Source organism: Copadichromis virginalis, linkage group LG18, assembly GCF_057382275.1.
Source record: "Copadichromis virginalis isolate Kocher_CV1m ecotype Utaka linkage group LG18, C_Virginalis_male_GT1.1, whole genome shotgun sequence".
In the NCBI taxonomy this organism is placed as follows: Eukaryota; Metazoa; Chordata; class Actinopteri; order Cichliformes; family Cichlidae; genus Copadichromis; species Copadichromis virginalis.
Genome location: NC_140635.1, coordinates 11441312 through 11464912, shown reverse-complemented (window position 1 = coordinate 11464912; position 23601 = coordinate 11441312). Strand labels below are relative to the sequence as shown.

Sequence of the window (23601 nt, the reverse complement as noted above, 5' to 3'; positions counted from 1 at the left end):
ACGGAGCCTCGTATTCTTCTCAACTCACATCGGTACTCTGCTCCCAGCCGCAGCATGAGGCGGATGGGGAAGACCTTGGCCCAGGGCGTCTCCCATTTCTGGATGAGGATCCCGAAGAGGTAGGGCGGGTTGGGCAGGAGCAGGTCCTGCAACGACTGGAAGGAAGGGCTGATGTAAAGGAAGCCGCCATGCTCCTTGCTGCCCAGGAAGCTCTGCGTGAAGAACGAGTGACTCAGGTGGCTCAGCACGTTACCTTAAAAGAAGCAGAAGAAAAATAAGGGGAATGAGAGTGGTTAGTGATATAAGAGATGGAAGGAGGTGGAAGAGGAGGGGTTGATTGAATTAGAGAGGAAAAGCACAGCAGGGAGGAAAGAGAAAATAGAGGAGTAATGCAAGAGGCATTTGGGAGCAATGTAATAAAAAGCAGGGAATGCAAAAAGCAGGAAATTGAAAAAGATGAAGAGGAAGAAAAAAATAAAGTAAGAAAATGAGCACAAATGAAAAGCTAAGAAGGGAAGAGCTTTGGTCCTGAGAAGAGGAGACAGATATGAAAGGCTCAGGGATTACTCAGTGTGGCTAAGCAGCCTTGTTTAGTCTGCATTAAGTTCTACACCAAAGGCTCGCCTGCTCACTCTACAACTTAATTTTACCCATAAAAGGGTTCATGTCTCTAATTATCTGTGGGATAGATCCACGCCTTTAAATGGCACATAACATAATAATCCTAATGGCAGGAAAAAGCTCAGCAGTTAGGACTTGCTAAAGCCAGCACTTCTTCTCGAGGCCTGACGGACGCCGACCTAATCGAGACAGACACAAACAATATGGCTCCCATCCACAAACTTGAAACTGCTCCAGTGTGAATATGAAAAAGGAAACAGCCTTAGGGTAGCGAGCCATCAAAGTCAGCTGATATTAGCAGTTTTTGCTTTGCAGCATACGGAGGTTAAAAAAAGAAAAGAAAAAACGAACTGCAAAGCGGTGGCGAGGAGTCACGCCTGGAGGGGCGCAACCTGACAGCAGGACGCTAATGTTTGGACCATTTTTCATGAACCAGACACAGCAGTGTTGGACGGTAACCCAAATTCCAAATTGAGCTCGACTGGGCGCACCTGTGGTCTCTATGAAGCAAAAAGTAGAGCTCAGACATTTTCCTCTTGTGCACTACATTTAGAGTTTGCTCATTTTTAACAGGGCAGGCCCCCAACTGAGACACCCCACCTGTGGACTCTAGACAGAACCGCTAATGAGTGGCTCCACGGTGCAGGTGGAAATGAGAGCATCCTGGTGGAGCTGCCGATGTTGTTCTTACCACTGAGGGCCTCCTGGTAGAGCTGCACAAAGTGGGTGAAGATGTCTTTGGGGATGGTCTTCTCATCTGGCAGACACTGGAGGAGAATGACGACCTCGGCCTGGCCGACGGCATGCATCCCTTTAGTCGTCACGTACCAGCACTTCCTGTTTACGTCTGTGGGGTTAGAGGGAAAACGTGGCAGGGCACAGTTACATTAGAGGCCCCTTTACGGAAGTGATCTAACATGTTTTATATGAATAATAATCCATTTAAAATAAAAATAAAAAAATAAATAAATAAATAAATAAAAATCAGAAGAACCACCATATACAGGCCGAACAACATATTCATAACACGTTTTACAAACAACACAACCCTAACTTGAAAGCTGTCAGTAGGGGGCCACCACAGGTGTTGCCCCCTCCTGGTCATTTTAGAGAATGTGGTTCAGGGGGTTGGGAAGCTCATCTTGTAACCGGAACGTTACCGGTTCGATCCCCTGCTCTGTCTGTCTTAGTTGTTGTGTCCTTGGGCAAGACACTTCACCTACCGCCTACTGGTGTTGGCCAGAGGGTCCGATGACGAGATATGGCAGCCTCACTTCTGTCAGTCTGCCCCAGGGCAGCTGTGGCTACAACTGTAGCTTGCCTCCACCAGTGTGTGAATGTGAGAGTGACTGAATAGTGGAAAAGCACTATATAAATGCAATCCATTATTATTATTATTATTATTAAGGCGCTCCTCATTGGCTTAACCCAGAAACTCTGCAATCCAGATTTTTAAAACTGTCATACATAATGCAAAGTATTGATGTATGAGACAAACGGTATGAGACAACATTTATAAATCATGATTTGTGATACACATTTATGAGTATTATTCAGTAGTATTGTGGCATTTCTTCTTATACGCCACACACTGCATTAGCGTGGCAGCTCTTTCAGGAATGTCTGAATGAATGCATAATGAACATCTGTGTAACCGAGTTGTGTGTGTGAATGACAAAAAGCTGTTACTTTAACAGATACAGTAAGTGAACCAGGCAGTACATATTCTACGTCCTAACTCCTCAGGCATTTGAGCATGTTTGAGCATGGCTACTCAGTAATTCACAAGAAAAGAAAAAAAGAGAGCTAAAATCGGCCATCATAAAAAATGTATATAGTCCAAATATGTATTTTGCCTTTTTCCCTTTTGTCATCAAAAAATTATTAATTTAGAAGTCTGACTCTACGCTCACTGCTGCTCCTCTTCTTTTAAAAAACCCCCAAAAATCCTCCCCCCAGAACAGTGCTTTAACTCACAGTTGACAAGCTTGACCATGGCGAGCAGGTTCGCGTTGAGCACGAAGACCAGTGGGTCTGGGCCTCCCTCCTCCAACTGTTGCATGAGGACGATCTCCGACGGCCTCTCCTCCACTGCGTAATCTGCAGGTGGTCGGAGCGGAGTAGAAGAAGAAACAGGTAGCGGGAGGAGTCAAGGCAAAGTTAAGATAAATGAGAGGAACGGAGAATGAGAGACGGTGATGTCAGAATGAGAGTCAAGAGAGAGGAGGAGAGGGTTGAAGATGGTAAAATTAGTACAAAATCAAATTAGGAAGCAGCTAAAAACTCTCCCAAGCAATCGCTTATAACCACAGCATTACCGTGTTCAAAACCACCCTCCCGCCCCCTCTTAGCAATGAGTGGTCGAAACATGAGCGGTGACGGTATAAGCACGAGAGAAACAACATTTAAGAAAAGCACAAAAACGGCAGCTGACGGAGCAATGAGGAGGCAGCAGAACGGTGGGGATGAGGGCAAGCACCTGTGATGTGGCCTCCCGTACCTCCTTTGACTCCGGTGGAGATGAGGATGGGAGGGAGCCCGTCCTCCGGGATCAGGCTGAGAGAGCTGCCCACGGGGCTGCCCACTGGGGCAACAGGGGTATGGGCTGCCTGAGGGTGGAGAGAAGAGGTGGGGGGGTGTGGAGTTAGATGTACTGAAGGTTATAACACACAGTGAGATGTAATAATACAGACAATACTCAGGAACTATGGCTGAGATTGGCAGAACAGGTTCAACAAGCATTAAGTGTAACTATATATTAATAACAGAGCACGTTGGATTTAAATATCAGCAGTGCTCTTTAAAATAATCCAAGAAGAAGAAAAATACTTGAAACAATACAAAACTGACATTTCAGCCATTTGGTCCCTTATATCCTTAAAGCTGCAATGATCAATATTAGCAGGTGGAGAGCATGAGTCACACAGCTTCGACAGCATCTCATAACTTCACCATCTAGTTCACTAAGACTGTTACTCCACAGCAGTGTGACTGTGCTGTAAAAGCAGAGTGGAGTACTCAGCAGCTGAAAGCCGGTTAGAGGGTAAGGGAGTAGAAATTAGAGCCACGCTGATCAGGTGGGCAGAAAACAACTCCACAAAAATACTAATTGTTGCTCCGCTGGATGTGTAGACGGGCGACTGCTTATGAACTCATTCACTTCTCTTTAAACTTTACCTTGGATATTTTTGCCAATGTGATTTTACATTTATTGAACTGTTCAGTAATGATCCAAAACAATTTAGCCTGAGAGATTTAAAAGGCATCTATTATGATTAATCCCTGTGAGCTGAAGCCAGCCACACACCACTCTGTCTGTTTACTGAGGGGCAGCCAATCAGAAGAAACCTGTTTGCAGCCTGGAACAAAAAATAAATAAACATGTTTTGTTTGGTGTGGACATTTCATTACAATTGTATGTGTGTGATGGTGTTTTTTTCCCCCCACTTTACTTATTTGTTTGACTTTTCTAAGGCTTCAAGTTGGAACCGTAGCTCCCTTGACTGACAGGTGCTACAGCTGACCGCTGTGTGTGCCACTGAATTAGACCAGAGTTGTGCTGCTGGTGCCTTTTGGAGAATTCTAATATTCCTGTGGCTTCCTGTTGGAATACTTTATTAGTTTGTTACTTGGCACTGCTCAGTGCCTGTACATTGCAACCCTATACTTTATGAATGCAGCTTGCTAACCGTGATTGTGAGCATTAGCTGATAACTTAGCATTCCACCTTCTTGTCCAAATATGGAAATTTTCTGTCCATAAAAAAAAATAATGTAGCAGTGGCCAAAAGACTAATGTTATCCGGTCGTAAAGTCTGACGTCACTAGCTGTGTCTGGGCCTAAACTCCGCTGCAGGTCCATATATCAAACGATCACTATGGCATTACTGAGAGTTGAAAAACTGTCTAAAGTCTTTCATCTTTAATAAAATGATCAGCGTTCTGCTCTACCACGTGTAACAATTGAGTCTAACATCCAGGCATCCATGAAAACGGAATTTATGACATTTAACGGAGTTAGCAGTTAGCAGGAAGTCAGCTCACTAGTTTCTATCTAAATACAATATAGCATGTCCTGACTGCGGGGTTTTGGAAACAAATTAAAACGTACAGCTCTGTTATCACTTCCAACATAAATGAAGACAGAAAACTAAACAGCAGTGACGTTTGTAGGGTTACTGAAGTTGGGCTAGCTGGTATATAATGATGTGCTACTTGACCGCTAGCGACACAGCTATGTTAGCATAATATAAACAAGCTAACTTTTTTTCCACTCGATAAAAGTTAACGTGAGTGTTCTCGGTGGTCAGGAACAAATGTAATCGCATGGCAGGATGCTGTAAAAGGACCAAACTTCAGCCAGGAGAACAACTGAGATTATCCATCCACAATACGAGGTTAGTCATTCATATACTGCTGCATGGGCTGGGCTGTAGTTACATCCTAAGGTTTTAAAAACTGAGCTTAAATAAATGATTAGCGGTAATAAAAGCCGAGGGAGGTCAACAGTGATCACTGACTGTTTTAGGAGCTTTTTGAGATCAAATAGAAGAAAATACATAACATTAAACATGTTAACAACACAAAAGCCATATTAAACGCAGACTACTTTAGGCCCGGAAGTAGGATTCGTCGCGTCATCACTTAACAACCGGATATCCTGGTGGCCTCTTGCATTACTCCTGGTGGTGGCTACACTCATCGTTTATTTACAGTCTACAAGATAAGGATTATTATGACCTATAAATCATGCAAAGCTACTTTACTAGATTCCAAAAATGAAATCGTCACACTGGAAAACTAACACAATAAAGTTCCTTTAAATTTTATTTAAAGACAAATATTGGGTCGACATTAGAGACCACAGCTATCTCGACATTAAGTTTCTTGAACAAGCTCAATACAAATTAATAGCATCTTATATTAATTGCTCTCGACCTTCTTTCAAAGACTTTGCGACCGGTCTGTTATAAATCTACCAAAATGTGATTACTTATGCAGCTTGAGTCATTTTGTCAGATTTGATAAAGCTCCTCCACAGCGGCAGAGGACATCGTCTAACTTGTTTCACTGGCTCCATCGTACTCTTCCCTGTGATAAGTAAAATTAAAAACTGATTGAGGGTCTTTTTCTTCTGGCCTGAACCAAAGCCTCTCTCACTCTGCCCTTTTTAGGTTAGTCGCTTTTATTTGAGAAGCAAACCATGAAAACAGTCATGAATGCACAGCAGATGCCTTTCGTGTGCTCCGGTCAAACTAAAGGGCTCGTCTTCTCTGGTGAAGAATTTCTGGCATCAAATTCACCAAGACTTGAATTCTCACATTGACTTTCACATGTTAAAGTCTGGTTTTAAGCTCACGTTCTGTCTACAAAGCATAATAAGGCTTTCTGGGATTCACAGGGAGTCACTTTGTTTCAGAGGCCATGAATCATCCTGACAGCTGATGCTCGATACACCAAAACCACAGAAACAACCCGATACGGCTTGCTGTTCTGTTATCCACTTAGAAACAAGCTGAGTGACCAGAGTAAAGCACATTCCAGCTTTAAGCATTTCAATCAAGTGGATTTTCTAATTCTCATAATGCAACAAGGAATGTTTCCTTTGACCTACTGCTGTTTATCACAGTCTGAGACTGAGCCAGCATACCACCAACAATACCACATAAAGAGTTCTTTGTGACTCCCATCAGCAAAATGCAGAGTAGCAAATAGGGCCATACATAGCTAACCTAATAGTATTAGTTGGGGCTGCCAAGCCTACCTCAGTGGACTCAGAAGTGGAGGATTTATTGATGGCGAGTGACTGCGAAGGAGCAGAGCTGGAGGTCGGCAGTTTGGGTGACTCTGCTGTGTCACCATTGGGTAGGACTCCATCAGCGAACCACACCCTCCTCTGCTCTCGTGAGACGGACCCTGAATGTCAAAGACACGCTGTCAAATTAAAAGCATCAATCGTAATTGTTTTGGTCAATGCTGAGATCACAATAATTTAATATGATTACACTGGGCTACAGCCAAAATTCTTTCAAAATAAATTAAGCCACACAAATGATTTTGTGGGGCTAAAACTGAAAAGGACACTTAAGGGTATTGGTCGACAAAAAGTTTTTAACTGAAACCTGGAATAACATAAATATAAAGGCACTTCGACCCCTGAATTTTGGCAGAAATGAGCCAACTGAAGTAGGTTGATGCCAATTTTCCTAAACTGTTCATCCAGTTTTATTATCAAGCATGAAATTCAACTGTCCAATTTTGAATCTTATGTCATCTCCATTTGAGCTTTTGACCTCTCCTGTGACCTTGGATTTCACCTTCCTCGCAGCAGGAAATCTGTGGTGCTTCAACGTGAAGTTAGAGGATTTTAGAGCATATTAAAATACATAATTTTTCAGTATGCTGTTGAAAGTAGACAGACACGTATTATTGTATTATTGATCAATTATTTTGCAATGTAATAATCTTCTGTCTTCTTCATTTAAATGTATATTCTCTGGACATTCTTTTTAATTTTTGTGTGATTATTTTCCACAAAACAGTTGCTCTTGTCTTTGAAAAGTGCTATATAAATAAATTGTTTGCCTACTAGTCGATTTATTTTAAGAAAGAAATGTAATTAAGTGGACTACCTTGGATTTTTAATTAAAATTTACTTGGAGGAGGAGGACATATGAATTTTATAGCTACTACTGCCTGATGTGGGGTGAATGTGATCATTTAGAAATGTAAACAGTTGGGAAAGTAGTGCACTGAGCCATAAAAATGATTATTTTGAAATAAACAGCACAATATATCGATTACATTACGATTTATATCGACTGTTAAAAGCTAAAACTGTCATTGAGATTTCACACACACACACACACACACACACAGGCGCGCTGATATTTCATTTAGTGTAAGGAAAAATCTGCAGAGGACAAAGTGTCACTTTCAAGGGTTACAAAAGATGTTAGCATAAGAGTACTTTTATTCGCCGTAAAGGTCGTACCCTCGTTGCCAGGCTGCTTCAGGACTCCCACGGGCACCATGACGGTTGGAGGGGGCGAGCTGAGCACCCCAGAGGCCTGAGCCTGCTGCAGAGGGGGGATGGTGGAGCAGTACTCAGCTGGGTTGTTGGGGTTTGGACTTTGATTGCTCGCAGCAGCCGGCGTTTCCCATGATTGAGCTGACAGAGAGAAAATGGCACCAGTAAACATTAGGAGTCGTCATGCGTTACATAAGTACACATACATTTTTCACACCAGGAGAATTCTTGGGGAATTTAGAAGACTTTCCTGTAAGCAGGTACTCCTTCATAGCACAAAATTCACAGGTGTTACTATTTTCTCTAATGAGGCCTGTAAGTCTTCACTTCAGCCTTAAAGCTGCTACAGCCTACAGCTGTGCTTCACCTCAGCTCATCAACGAGACTCTTTGACACTCTTTAAATCGCAGCACAAAACCCATCTGTTTACATTAGCATATCAGCTGTAACCATCTTGTTTTATACGTTTTACATTCATAGTGTTCTTGGATTTTAAATCTCTTTTAATGCTGTTCTTGTTCATTTTGTGTTTTAAGGTGACCTTGAATCCTTTGAAAGGCGCCAACGAACAACATTATTATTAAAATTCATTATTAAGTCATTAATCAGTGAACCTGGACTGACCTGCACTGATAATTAAAGTCATTAATATAACCCATTCCTTTCATAGCACGATGTGTCAAAATGTGTGCTGTAAACATGATTTATCTATACAGAAGCTGCGCCACATTAGAGATAAAATCAAACTGCTGCTAACTACTGAACCTTTGGACAGATCGCATTTTTATTCATTAAGAAGCTCTGATCAACTTCTCTTTGATCTTCTCTTTGCATGGTCAAAAACCGTTCGTGTTTCTGCTTCGTACCCTTTTCGTTTACACGCTTTGTTTTGTCGCCCCAAATCAGGTTTTCAATACACCTGTTCCTTTACTCTGTTTATTGAACCGATCTTTATTTCTTCTGAAGCATTTACTGGATTACTTTTGCATAAAGCTGTGATGCTTTGTTTTGTTTTGCTGTATATTATGTCATGCACTGTTAGATTACAACTTGCTGAACTGGATTTCAGGCTTTTCAAAAGTTTTCAAACTTTGTGGTGCAAACGTCATGCAAAATTAGACACTTTATTCAGAACAAGTTTGGTTTTCAATTGGAAAGACTTTCTTTTTGGATTTGCAAACGCAAAAATAAACTACCTGCGAGTTTAGCGGCTCACATTTCTAAAGCCAGGTGGCCCAGCCTTAGAGAACTTGTGTGTTGCTTATGCAATCTTCATAATGTGGAGAAAAATTAATAAATAAAGACAAATTGCTTTTTCCATAAGATCCCACGAGAGAGAAAGCACATCTTACCAAGTCCCTATTACTGTTTAATCTTGTTATTTATTCTATTATTAGTCTCTTATAAATTATTTCACTTTTATTTCTCCAATTCTTCTCTCTTTCTTAAAGCAAGTAATACTCCATGGTCTGTTTTTGTGTTCTGTAATTATGTAAAAAGAAACAAACAAACTTCTAAGCGGAATTACACTGGAAAGTTGTATAAACACAGATGATTTTATATACCGCTGTCTACCGTGTGACTGCAAATAAAGAAAATGTAAAATTGGACAAAGGTTTTATCTGGACATACTAAATTCATTAAAAGGATATGGAGGAAACACTTAGCAATTTGCACCTCTAACATCTGATTTCATAAGTTGCAAAGAAGAAACCTTGCAGTACTTGCAATGATGCTCACCACTTGTCAGAGCAGAGTGACAGGTGACACAGACACGAGCCTCCTTCCTGTCCATGTACGTGAGCCTGCACTTCAGACTGCAACACGCCGCACAGAACACCTTAAAAACAACACGGAGAGACAGAAAAATAATCCACACCAGAATCCTACAAATGACCAAACCTCCAACATGACATCATCACCTTCAACGTAAAAATTATTATTATTTCTTAATTAAAGAACGTCCAGAAAGTTGTCATTAAATGTGCAGGAAATGTAGCGTTTTATGGACACTGATTTCATGTACTGAGCCAGCGCTTCAATGAGCTGCAGCTGCGTACACGACACTTTTCTTTCAATGGATTAGTACCTCATTACGTGTCATTTTCCAGTATCATGTACTTTAAATAATTAGACAGAGGGTAGATGATCCTTTTAATTTCAGAGCCACGCGGCACCATTATAATCTAGTTGTGGATCTAGCACTGTGGTGGAGGGTGCACCGAGGTTCCTGCTGCGCCTATTGTTTGCAGCCCCAGTGCAGGTGTTAGTATTACTGCAGTGCCAGCTCCCCCCTGCTCAAGTGGCAAGGAGCGTGTGTGATTTTGTTTACTACCATGGGAAATTAAGTAGCAGTCCGCCGATTTTTCCACTGCACTGTCAGCGACTGCATCTTCAGCTTAGAGCACAGTGCAGACAACCTGCTTTGTGTGTGTGGGTGGGCATAATGCTATAAAGCTACCTGCCCAACTATCAGCAAATAAATGCCTAAAGAGGAAAGCGTCTATCACAGCCCTGCATTAAATTTACCTCCTTCATCTATCAAAGCTATTTCCACATGTTTTTCCATCTCGCCGTTTCTGTTTTTGCTTAATATTAAAACACTGCCTACTTTTGGTGCACACTTACGAGATTTATTAAACATCAAAAACAACATAATCACAGAGATACACAGTTGTGTAATAGGTCATTATAGCTAGACTGCTCTTTATGGGTTAGATTAGCACAGTTTTAGTACACCACTGACCTTGCCACAGGCCCTGCAGTGATGCCTCCTCTTGGTGAAGGTGAACTTGACGTCACATTTCATGCAGACTGGAGCCTGGGAGTCAGGCACCCACACAGGGGCGACCTCTCCCAGAGAGCTGGTAGGTTTCCTGCACAGAGCACCTTGTTGCCCTGCCTGGAGATCATTGTCTGGGCTCTCTGGGGGTATGAGGGATGGAGAGTGGATGATGCCCTCTCCATTCACGCTGACTGCACTCTGGTCAGTCCCGCCAGGCGACGTTTCGGAGGGTGTGCCTTTCCGGCATTGGTTTTCGAGGTTCTTGTTCTTGTTGGCGGCAGACGGACTGAGCAGGTTCTGCACCTGGCCCGACAACGGCTGTGGGATCTGGAGCTTGAGGCTGACGGGCTGTTTGGGTCGGGCGCCTCCATAGGGAATGCTGACTGGCTGCAGCCGGTTGTTGAGTTTTGGTTGGATGCAACCCGATCCCCCCGCTCCTCCCTCGCCGCTTTCCTGCTTGCTCTCCTCCATTTCTTTCTCCTCAGTTACAGAGTCCTCTTTTGAGGGGACAGGAGAGGGGGAAACACCTTCCTCTACCCTCTCTTCCACCTCCTGAGGCTTAGAGCTAGTCCCGCTCTCCTGTTCCAAACCATTTGGAAGATTTGCTATTCTGTGGTGCTGGTCTACTTGTCCCTCTGGACCACATCTCCTTTCCTTCTCCAGCCCAACCTTGTCCGAAGGAGACGCACCGTTCTCCTCCAACTCACACCCACTCTGAACAACCCTGCTTCCATTCAGGAGACTTTCCCCTTGCTCCTCTTTTAAAATTCTAGTTTGCGTTTCTAGGCCAAAGTCCTGTAAGGCAGCTGAACTGCCATCATCCCCATTTTGTGCCGTGTGTTCCACATTTGGGAGAATTTTTGTGGAGGGTGTTTGTTCCTGTAATCCAACCTCAAAGCTGAAGCGAGTGTGACTGACAGACGAGCCTCCTCCTCCGGATGAGGCAGCTGTCTCTTCACGTTTAGTCTCCTGGCCAGAATCACCAAGCTGGATGTCTGCAGGAGAACTTATCTCTTTGCTGAGGGCATCCAGCTGTGGACTGGACAGGCAGCCATTCTCCACGTTGTCAGAGGCCGTCACAGGGGGCGGCGAGAGGTCGTCGGTGCCCACCAGTTTGCCGATATTGGGCTGGGGGAGGGGAGGGCTGTGGACGTCTGCCGGCCTCTCCTCTGCCCAGGATGGAGGTTCGGGACCAGGATGCCTTTTCAGATCAGCCCCTGAGGGAGGGGTGGAGGATGAGTCGGGGAGGGTCTTAAATGACAGGGGACTCTCCCGGGGGCTGAGGTCTGCGTGAGCCAGCGCAGGGTTCAAAGAGAGCATGTGGGTTGGTGGGGCCAGGATCTGGGTCCACTTAGCATCTGAAAGAATGGGAGTGTCCGTCTCATCTGCAGAGAAAAAAGAAAAAAGGAAAATGAAAGACTGTATGGATCTCAGCAGAAGCTCTTTGAACGTATTTTAATGTACTCACAAATTATATCTACAACTTTTTTTTTTTTTTTTTACGAAATCAACCAAAATATTAATGTATAAACTGGTATTGTCATCCTCATGTCAGAAAAATTGGTGCTCATGCTTGGTCTTATGAAGTCTGCACCATTTAATATCTATAAAGACATAAATTAATATTTGTCTTGATGTAGTCCCCTATTCCACTTTGCATTTGCCGGACACAACCATTTATCTACACTTTCCAAACAGCTTCCAATTTTCTGCTTAACACATGAAATGTGAAATACGAGGAAGTGGTTAGGAGATCATGAACCCTTGAACAGCCTCACAAGAACAGCCACAGAGAACTGATACAAAGATACACACTTCCAGGTGATCGAAAAAGCTATAAATGGCAGGAACAAAGCAGGGGATGAACTGAGAAATGAGGTTGGCATGGAGTGGGAAATTAGTGTGTGGATGGACTGGGAAATTCTGAGAAAGTGGGCCAAAATGGCTCGCTCGCCCCTGGGAGCCATCAGTCAAGCCGACATATAACTGCTGTGTAATACAAGTAGAAATTCTTAAAATATTTCTTTAAACCGACTTCCTCACACAGTCGGCCCTCGCCTCCATCCGCTGCAGTTCATGCTAAGCTGTTTCAGTGTGCAGCACACACACACACACACACTTAATCTGCCAAGCTGGATCTCTGACAGAGGTCAAAGATAACCACACACAGACAAAATACACACCAAGTTCACAGTAACATTAAACTCTACTTTGTGCCCATGGATCTGCAGGACTTTAGAAGACAAATTTAGAAGAAGAGCCATCCTTTTTTTTCCCTATAACAGGCATTTGTGCTGGAATGCTGAGAGAATGCAGATACACAGCTCAGTAATGCAGTGTTTACTTCACAATTACCATAAATAAACTGTGAAATCACAGAGTCTCCAAAAAGGCTCCGACACACTTTTGGGATCATTAAGTGTGATGAAAACAGCCAACCCTCCTGTCTTGCACCAGTTACACGATGTCTCAAAGCCTAAGGGAAATGGGAAATTCAATTAATCCTATCCCCTCGTGGCCCGCCCTCAATCCCCACCTGTGAATGTTACTCAGACTTAATGGGCGGTGGCTGATTTTCTGACACCTTGATGATTTACTCTCAGAGGTTGTGCAATGGCACGCTGACAGCAGCTTTTCCTTTTCTGTTCGCCTTTCCTCGTCCGCAATGACTCACCGCTTGTCCTCGTCTGCTGTCTGCATCTATTAAAGCTCACCTTCGTTCTGCTCGAACTCGTCCAGCACCTTGTCCAGGTTGAAGGCCTCGGCCTGGAAGTAATTCTCCATGGGTCAGGAAGCTCCACCCTGCTGACGGCCGTGTGAACCTAAGAGCAGCAGCAAATGTGTCCTCAACGCCAGAGTCTGTCACATTTCCATACCGTATGTAAATGCCTCGCACGGCCAGAATCATATCTCCTTTCTATATCCTCTCCTCACTCCAATATCATTTGACTGAGGAAAAACAGCCTCTCCAACTCCCTTTTCTCTCTCCTCATTTCCTTCCCAAGCAGTTCTCTCTTTAATGATTACTCTGAGGTCACAGGGATAATGACAGAGACATGTGGGCATGGTCTAAATCTTTCTGATTAGCAAATTTCCCAACTGAAGCTGACAGTCAGGATATGAAGTAGCCAAACTGACTTCAATGTAAGGAAAGGTGTTTCAATGTCCCTTGTGTCTATTCTCCTCATTTTTAAAGAGAGCAGGCCCGTCCTATCAGTGTTGCTACATTAAGACTTAAGCTTATTTTCAAAATTAATAAATCTGACAACCATTTGTCTGCTTTTTTTTTTTTTAAACTGCCAAACTCTGGACATCAATTAGTCAGGAAGAACGGTAGGTGGTTTCCACAGTGACAATGCTGCAGTTTGCCAAAGGTTTGCGTCATTAAAACCATGTTTGATTACTGTGCGTTTTTAATATTGCACAGTAAACACATTTCAAGCTCTGTGAGATGCAGATGCAGCATGCAGTGTTTGTTTTGCAGATATCTGTGACAGAAAACTTCAACTCTGGAGTACCAAAAGTGCCGAGAGGTGAGGGCATAGAGGTAGACTTTAGCAAAAAACGTGTTGCAGTTGTCAACTTTAGAAAGGATGCCGAGTCTTTTAGATCTGAGGATCTTCAGAGCAAGGAAATACTCTCTAATTTGCTCATAGCTTGTTAATAATGCAAAATGAAGCTTTCAGTGTTACAAACGCTGTGAGTCTAACCCAGAGAGTAACGCGTTTAACATGCGAGTCATGCAGACAAAATATTTTGTTCATTTAAAGCCACAGGCCTGTACTTTGAAGCAGGATTTGGGGCTTTAGTGAAGTATCTTCAGGTTTAATCTTTGCTTTTTAGTATTACAAAGGTGGTTCACTTTGCATTGCCATGGTAACTCATGCTGCATACCTAAGCAGGTTAGGTGTGCAGGTAAATTTAAAAACAAAAAAAAACAAAAAACACAGCTTGTGCCTGTTGTAATATTACTTGGTAACACTGGAGTTCTGCTTTAAAGTGACAAGCCTGGGAAATGTTTTGAATGATAGCAGAAAAATAAAATTAAAAAAAACAGGTAGTTGGGGTTTATTTTGCATTTTATCTTCTTTGTTTATGATTTTATTTAATTGTTTTAATGGGACTTTTTCATATTCTCTGCACTGCTACTCTAACAGTTTACACTTATTAAGCTGAAATCATAAAAAAGCATGCAAATGTATATCAGTCATGTTTTACACCTGCTTTGCACTGTCACATGTTGTGAATCACAAACCCTAAAATCCATTTGAAAAGTAAAGCCTGTATAAACACTTCATCTTCATCACATCTGTCAGTCCTCACCTGCACAGAGGTCCTCCTCAGCAGTCCCAGGTGATATTTTTTTCCCCCCTTTCTCTCAACAGGTTTCAGTCTTAGTTCTCAGCTCACCCAGTCTGGCAAGCGCCCAGCGCCCACACCTGAGATAAGGAGAGGAAACACTATTCAGTAAAGTGCTGCTTATCAACTCATGTGCCAAAAAAAAAAAAGATGCTGTCTAACTATTATACAGCGAGTAAGGTTAGGGCTGAGGTTACACTTCTCGTGTTTTTCCCCTGTAAACATGTGCTTGGAGAACTGTGGCGTCACACTCACAGTTTGCATTAAACATTTTTAAAAAAGGAGCTAATAACAACACATTTACAAAATTGCACACTGATCAAGGTGTACTGGGCAATGCTAGCTAATAGTCTAGTACTTGTGAAAAGGTCTGTCACTATATTTAAAAGCAATAAAGTCCAATGCAGGATATTAAAAGGAGAAAGAGAGAGACTCGTTTTAATTCATCTCTGGCTGCAATGCTTCTGTGCTCCACTTGAAATGAGCCTGTGGCTCAGGCAGCTCCAAAAAACAGAGTGACAGGGAACCAAGTGATGCAAAGACACCGTGTTACTTAAGGGTAACCGGTGTTTTGGTCTTGAGACAGGAATCTGTGTGACAAAGTTTGGGCAAATAAGTGAAAATGGAGCTTGTTTCCAAGCTGCACTCTGTTAACAAGCCAGATCCATCTGTTTCTTAACCCTGTCATGGGGTCAAGAGCTGGCGTACAGGTTTACAATCTATCGCAGGGCTAGCACGCAGACTACCAATCTTGCTCACATTTCTAACTATGGCAAATTCTCACAAAGATGGGACCCAGCTGGTGGTGGATTCATTGGCTGTATTGCTGATTTAAGTTAACGTCCACACTGAAATCTTACCCAAGTTGACAAGATTAAATATTTGAGCCTATGGGCTGTAGAGTACATCATGTCTTCTTAAAAACATAGCTCCAAGGGGTAATAGACAGTACTAATAACAAGCTGGAGAGGCCAAAAATAACAACTGAATATTTTGGAGGAAAAAAAGTCAGTGCAGCTCTTAATTCTTTTTTTAAATGAAAGCCTCATCCAACGCAGGAAACAGTTGGACCCTGAAAAGGGGTCGATTAGTTAACAAGCGGATACTTTATTATGCTCATAAAAAGGGAAGCTACACATCAGACAGCTTAGTGTTCACATTCATGCTGCTACTCTCTTAGACTAAAGCTAATAAACAATACCCAGCAACGGCCGATCACCATGTATGCTATGCTGCACATTATTATACGCATTGCCCATCAAAGCCTGACAGGGTAATCAGAGCTATGAATGGACAGCAGCTGAAGCCTGTACAGTAAACCTGCCCCATGTGTCCTTGCTGACGAGGAGACCTTGGAGCGAGGATGTAATGTGGTGCGGCTGCAAATGAGTAACAGCCAGGTTAAACTTCAGGGTCATCCTCATAAGGACAAACGAAACCACGGATTACACCAGAGACCAAATATTCCACAGGGCCAAGGCCTCGCAGAAATGAGCAGAGTCAACATATTTCCCGCTTAGTTTAAGATGCAAGTGGGGGCATGACGTCAGCACAAAACCGTAAAGGCACCGGACAGGAGCGTAAACATGGAATATGGATGTGGGATTGTACCATTTCAGAAGAACAGGGCTGACGGAGGTTATCACGGCTACAAACAGGAGTAAACTGAGGTAGTGCTGCTGGAGCTCACCAGAGGTGCTTTCCATTACTTTTCTGAGAAAGTGGTGAAAAACTGAAATATTCACAGCCAGTAAAAACAAACCGAACAATACAAGTTGTCAGACTGACATTTAAAACACGATGAATGATTCAATCAACTTGTGCACTGCATGCTTAAAAACACTCCACAGGTGCAGGGCGGTGAAAATTTTCTCTAAACTCATATGCCAAAATTCTTGAAAATGAACCCCCCCCCCCCAAAAAAAACAAAAAAAAAAACAAACAAAAAGCTAATACATGATCGAGTCCAGAGCTTTCCTGACAGAAAGAGGAACAGGGCTTCATTCCATGCCTTTTGTGCAGCTGAGTCGACTGAGTATCGGGGGCTTACTTTCTAACATTTTAGGGACTTTACTTTGGAATACAAAGCTCCTGAAAGCGAATGTTACTCTGAGCTAATGGTATACAAACAATCCACTCTGGACCCTTTTCAAGTCAAGAGGTTAAAAATGGGCAAATAGCTCAAAGTCTCTTTGATCTGATGGAAAATGATGCGTTCAGGTAACTTAAATGATTTTATACTTGTGGGAAAAGCGCCACGCAAGTTAAAATATTGAATAAAAAGTGAACAAACTGAAATATTAGGTTGTACTACATGGTGCTTGAGTTTTTACGAAATTTAACAGCCTGCAGGACTTTGATCAACACTGATTATAACAGCATGCAATTCATAGCCGATGGCTTTATTTACTGGTTTGGGAATTGTCTGATTTAAAAAGAAGATTAAACAAGAGTTAGATATTTCATTTTCATACTATTACTACTACTATATGTTACTGAATTTTGCTAGACCCTAAGAAATACTGAGAGTCAATAAACTGTTATCTGCATAATCTCAACAACTTCTTTTTTGAGAATCATTTTTATTACGCATTTCTTTAATGTAAGTCATATTGACTAGTTTTTCAAATAACTGAATCAAAAATGAGCAAAACAAAAAAAAAAGCTAGAGACATTGACTGTATAAAAGAAATGGACACATCCACAGTGAAGAGGTTGTTTACTTTAGTCAGACAAAAGTGCCATGTTTTTACTGATTGTTTGATTTAAGGCATGATTTAAGTAGGCATGTCACCAAAACCAGTACTTACTGTAATTATCGATATCGCAAATGTGACAGCACTTGGAGTTGTGCGTGTTCACCAGTATAGTGGAAGTTTTGGTATTGCATGTGAGCTTGTCAATCACAAGGTAGGTCAACCTTAAAGGACACTCTGCTGTATTGTCCTTCCATTGAGCGCTGTAATTTACAAAGAGAACACCATTCTGTATGAAATAAGACATCAGCAAAGTTGACAGAGGTCAAAGTTGAGGGGTGTCAAAAATTTTATACAACCAGACTTCTTCAAATAAAGGAGTCAACCTCCTGTTGGCTACTAGAAAGAATGCAGATGCAAGGCACCAGACACAGGCGCTATAATCCACCATCTTTTATATAAAGTCTATAGCTGGAGGATGTTGCTGGACACTAAAGTAGCATCAGCAAGACAAAGAACAAAAAAAAAGTGAAGTTTAAAAGGAAAAATTACAACTAAAGCGTGTGAGGTGATTCGCTTTGGAGAGCAAATTATCTTCATACCTCCTGCTCTGACCGCTGAACTGAAGAAACATCTAAGCTTCAAATACCTCGGAGTTCACATCACGCAGGACCTGTCATGGTCCTGTCACATCAACACCGTGGTGAAAAAGGCCCGACAGCGTCTCTACCACCTCAGACGCTTGAGAGACTTCCAACTGCCCTCCAAGGTGCTCAGGAACTTTTACTCGTGCACCATAGAGAGCATCCTGGCGGGAAACATCTTAACCTGGTTCGGGAACAGCACCATGCAGGACAGACGAGCTCTACAGAGGGTTGTGCGGTCAGCTGAGCGCACCATCCGCTCCGAGCTCCCTGACCTGCACTCAATCTACAGCAGGCGGTGCTGGACCAAGGCCAGGAAGATCGTGAAGGACCTCAGCCATCCCAACAACAGACTGTTCTCTCTGCTGAGGTCAGGAAAGCGATTCCGCTCCCTGAAGACCAACACAGAGAGACTGAGGAGGAGCTTCTTCCCGCAGGCGATACGGTCTCTCAATCACACCACCACACAGTACTGACCCACACATATGGTTCTTACACACACACTGGACTTTCTGGACTTTGGTTTTGCACAACACTGGTCACTATATTCTTCATTTCCGGTTAATACTTGTACAGCTGCTGTTATTGTGTATATATTTATTTATATTTAGATTTCTTCATACATTCTTATATAGTTCTATATTGTGTATTGTGTATTTTGTTGTACAGTTATTTTATTTTCAACTTTAATTTATATATTTTATCTTATTCTTCCCAGTTAAATTTACCCTTCATTCTAATTTGTGTTGTACAGTTATTTCATTTTTAACCTTAATTTATATTTTATTCCTTCCTAGTTAAATTTACCCTTTTTAATTTTTCATATTTATTTCCTATCTTATTCATAGCCTTTTCCTTTTTTGTTCTCTTTAGGTCACGAGCAGTTGTCCAAGCATTTCACTACATATCGTACTGTGTATGACTGTGTACGTGACAAATAAAATTTGAATTTGAATTTGAAGCACCAAGTCTTAACCTCAGCCAACCTCTGCATCGTTTTCCCCAGGTGAGAAGTTTCCCTCCTAATGAAAGACTTCTAAAACCGTCTTACACTATAAAAGCATCCAGTGGAGCTGTCGTAAACACATACACACTCACACAGACACGCCTCCATAAGGACAGGAGCCCATCCCTGATTAAGATTTAATTACTCTGCAGAGGCGTTGAATAATGCATCTTTAGTCAAAGTGCATGAACAAGTCATATTTTTAGACATGTAAACTCAGAAAGATGCTTCAGAGGAGGCATATGTGCATGAAATTGTGTCAGTCAGAGAGGAAAACAGTCCTGCAGTAACAAATTCTTAAGAACATGTTGTGTACAAACATGCTGCAACTCATCAAAAACCATCAAAGAAGAAAACGTGTGATGCCGCCTACAGTAAAGCAAGAATATCGAGATTGTGCATGATAGAACAGCTCAGCTGATAATTATTATAACCCCTCTGTGAACAATACACTAATGATTTATTTGATAGAGAGGCCACAACACTGTGTTTAAATTTTCTTTGGCTAATGCACATCTGTGGTTTTAAAATCAGTGCCTCATCAATAACTTGACAGACTGGCATGAAATGTAAAACTAATCTATTCTGGAATAAACCTCAATAATAAACTCGATACACAATATATTTAAATGTTATTTACTCTCTCATTTAAACAGCGTGCTGTTCATTTTTAAATGTCTTGTTTTGTCCGAACAAAAGTCCAAAACCAAAAAAACCCAATCCAAACACTTTTAGCTCCATTCTCACTACCTTTAAGACAGGTTTCCTCTGATTGGCTGCCCCTTGTAAACAAAAGATTTGAACTGCAGGTGGGTGGAGCTTTCCTGCTTGTATACCAGGGGTGGGCAACTCCAGGCCTCAAGGGCTGGTGTCCTGCAGGTTTTAGATCCAACACAGCTGATTTAAATGACTAAATGACCTCCTCACCATGTCTTGAAGTTCTCCAGAGGTAATGAATGAACTCATCATGTGATTCAGGTGCGTTGACCCAGAGTGATATCTAAAAACTGCAGGACACCGGCCCTCGAGGCCTGGAGTTGCCCACCCCTGTTATAGATAGATCTTAAGAGCCTGTTTGAAACGGATTGCTTACAGCGGACTGGAGGCAGGCACAATAATGGTTTGTATCATAATCTTAATTATTTAACATGTTTATTCAATCAATCAGTTTTCTTTTTAAACAGATTTTATTTCATTTGAAATAGAATAATCATTTTAATTATTACCTAAACAGCCTATCACTCAAGGGTAACCACTGATCTGTCTTTACCGCAGGATGTCTGAGGCCGGCAGTGCAGACTGAGGCGACGGGAGGCAGTGTTGGCAGTGTTGGCAGTGAACAGCAGCCACAGGGAAACGGTCAACTGGCACACCCCACCAAAAATGTAAGAACTGTGTGATATTTCATGACGGCAACCATTAATAATCCTTCATATTCAACTGAAAGTGAGAGAATTTTCTAGATCAATGTTACTAACTTAGGGCTCTCTTTGAGTCATCTTTGTTAGAACTGAACTAAAGAGCAAATGAATCTAAACCTTTAGAGGGGTGGAAGCGCACAAGTGTAAAGGAAAGGTGTGAGCTTTAATTAATTGGAAAAGAACTACAGCTTTGTATTGATCATGAATGCAAATCAGTAACCGTTCCTTCCAATTTATTTCATTTTCATAACTGCTGGTCATCAAAATCAGTTGAGATTAAAAGTCGAATTAACTGCCCAGCCCTAACTGAAACTTTGGTTAAGACCAAACACAACAAGGAACTATTTTTAAATCGAGCAACCAGCAGCTGATCTCCAGGCTCACTCCAACAGTCACGCTCCAGTGTCAGCCAGACATGCTAATATTGAAGTGGCCCATCAGGCTACTAACATGATAAACCATACCCGACTGGACCTGCCTGGCACGGCAGCCAAATTAAATAAGACAAGGGCATAAACAGCGAGGAAGCTCGGACATACCAGAATGCTAAACAGTTCATTAGGTCCACGCAATCAGAACAACGACTCCTGTATCCTGTTGTTATTTCCTGAGAGGGAGCAGCATTCGCTTCCTCGCCAATGAGGTGGATATCCTCTACAATCATTAGTGTAATCAGACATTTATGTTTTGGTTATACACAAGCTTTGGACTATTTCAATATTTCATGGGTTACTACAAGTATATTTCTAACAATTTTGTGTTACATTTGTGGCTATTTCCTGAATGTGTGCACATAAATGTCCTCTACTCTCCACATTTTATGAGCAGGCCCTTTAATTGGTATGACGTGCACTTCACATGTCACACCAATTAAAAGACCATGAACCCATTACTAACAGCATTTAAGTCCAACAGGATTTAGGTCACTCATTGGCATGGGCTCCTTAAATATTAGTTGCTCATTATTAAAGTTATCATTTCCACACGCGTTTCCCTTACAAGTCTGTTAAAAAAAAAAAAAAAAAAGTCTGTGCCTGTAAGCCAAAAGTTACTCAAGAGTAAAATTGGTGTTTTTGCCATCTGAACCCTGAGAATGACCCAAGATTTCCTGGTGAAATTAAAAATAAATGTCCTCCATAAATGTTTCTAAGTGTTCAGACTTGGTCACAGCTCATTAAGTATTTAAGGGAGTTTGACGGCAAACGGTAACCCGGTTAGAAGCCATCGCTGATGGCTGCATTCATGCGTACACAGACCAGTATCGCAAATTGATGTAAATGATTTAAACACAAAATTGTCTTTATAAGCAAAAGAAAATGAAAAAAAATTAAATAACTTCTTTCTTCCTTATCATTTTCTTGGCTGAATATGAAGCCCTTGCCAGCTCCCACTGGTTTAAGGCAGAGTATATTAATCATCAATCATAAACTACAGTCCTAATTGCATTCAATTATGCACAAACTTTCTATTTCTTGGTTCAAAATTTGACCTTTTTTTTGGGGGGGGGGGCGGGTAACTGCATACATAAGCACAATCAGTCTGCAAATAGTGTGCATTAACTTACTTAACATAAGTCTGTGCATTTTCCTAGTATTTGTGGCCATTTAATAACTCGCATTGAAAATCTGTCTCCTTTTGTCCATCGCAGAAAGAAAGATATTATAGTCTTATACTGACATAATTTTTCAGTACATATGTAGATACAAAAAACCCCCAAAACTTTGCTTATTTTTTGGTATTGGAATGTTGTTCTGACAAAATGAAACATTTAAATTAGAAAAAACAAATTGGAATGTCTGACAGACATTTTTACTGTCCAAGAATAAAAACACAGAGTTAGGAATTAACATTAATGTCTCTTTTAAAACTTTAAAATCTAAGCTCTCTTGTAATTTATTCAAGTGGTCTTCAGGAATAGTTCTCCAGGCTTCTTGAAGGACATCCAAAGCTCTTTCTTTGCATGCTGGCTGCTGTTTGTTCTGTTCTCTATCAAGATGATCCCTCACTGCTTCAGTGCTTCTGTTCTCTAGGAAGGCCAATCCATGACAAGATAATGTTCCATTGTGTGTTTTTCTATCCAGCTATTCTTTTATTGCATAAGCAGTGTGTTTGGGATCATCGTCATCCTGAAAATGAAGCTGTTTTAAAGATGATCTTGCATAGAGGATCAAAATCTGATGTTACTTTTTTACATTTGTAATTTCTTGAACTTTGACAAAATCTCCAACACCATTGGCAGAAATACAGCCCCAATCCACCACAGAGCCTCTGCAGTGCTTTACAGATAACTCTGTAGACACTTGTTGTTCTAATTCTCTTCCCAACTCCTTTGTACACACCGACAAAGATTTGAACCAAAAACACCAAATCTGACTTTTATTCATCACTGAATAATTTCACCCATTTTCAGACCAGTTCCTGTCTAATTTGCTATACTGTCCACAGAGATCATTACAGAAGTCTTCAGTGAGCAGTAGATGGATCAACTGAGGAGCCAGATGCATTTCTAATGTCTTCTGACAGGTCTTTGCTGGATTTCCCATTTCTTAAGGACATAAAGACCTTGTTGGTCAAAAATACTATTTTGTGTAGTCAAACTGTGTTCTCTTGGGTATTTTTTGTAAATTTAAGTAATGAAAATGGAACAACTTATGTGTCTTTGTGACAGGCTGCCCATAAGCTGCATAAAAATAGAATTTAAAACTGGGTCTTAGCCAAGTTGTCTTATGTGTAGACAACACTGCTTCACCTCTTGAGTTAGGGGTGTTTTTTACATTGGAATAAATAATGTCAGTGTTAAGTGGCTTAACAAACCAACAAGCAAACAAAAATATTCTTCTGAAAACAGTCAGATATAAGAACTGGACTACAATGAGTGAAAAAGCAGGCAATGTTCAGAGAAAAACTCTGAAAAACCTTCAGAAAGACAGGAGAATTATTGCTCAAGATCACTTGAAACTCAGGCTCCTTCTAAGCAGTATAGTACATTACTATAGATTAGTATTAGTAGTAAATTATAAGTAGATTAGCATAAATTCAT

At 41.5% G+C, this 23601-nt stretch overlaps 1 protein-coding gene across 5 annotated transcripts in view; it reads right to left on the bottom strand.

Annotated features, from left to right (window-relative positions):
- Positions 1-23601, bottom strand: part of zfyve9a (zinc finger, FYVE domain containing 9a) — a 36120-nt gene that overhangs the window by 8919 nt on the left and 3600 nt on the right. For 2 of the 5 annotated variants that reach the window (XM_085439590.1, XM_085439591.1), the window contains exons 2-11: positions 14759-14874; positions 13150-13257; positions 10397-11820; positions 9391-9490; positions 7591-7791; positions 6385-6536; positions 3101-3230; positions 2599-2721; positions 1313-1468; positions 29-253 (exon numbers count right to left, since the gene is read on the bottom strand). In XM_085439590.1, the coding sequence (XP_085295716.1) occupies positions 29-253; positions 1313-1468; positions 2599-2721; positions 3101-3230; positions 6385-6536; positions 7591-7791; positions 9391-9490; positions 10397-11820; positions 13150-13219 (2581 nt within the window). In that variant the 5' untranslated portion in view covers positions 13220-13257; positions 14759-14874. The remainder of the gene's footprint in view (positions 1-28; positions 254-1312; positions 1469-2598; positions 2722-3100; positions 3231-6384; positions 6537-7590; positions 7792-9390; positions 9491-10396; positions 11821-13149; positions 13258-14758; positions 14875-23601) is intronic. The other 3 variants (XM_085439592.1, XM_085439593.1, XM_085439594.1) reach the window with 3 other exon arrangements.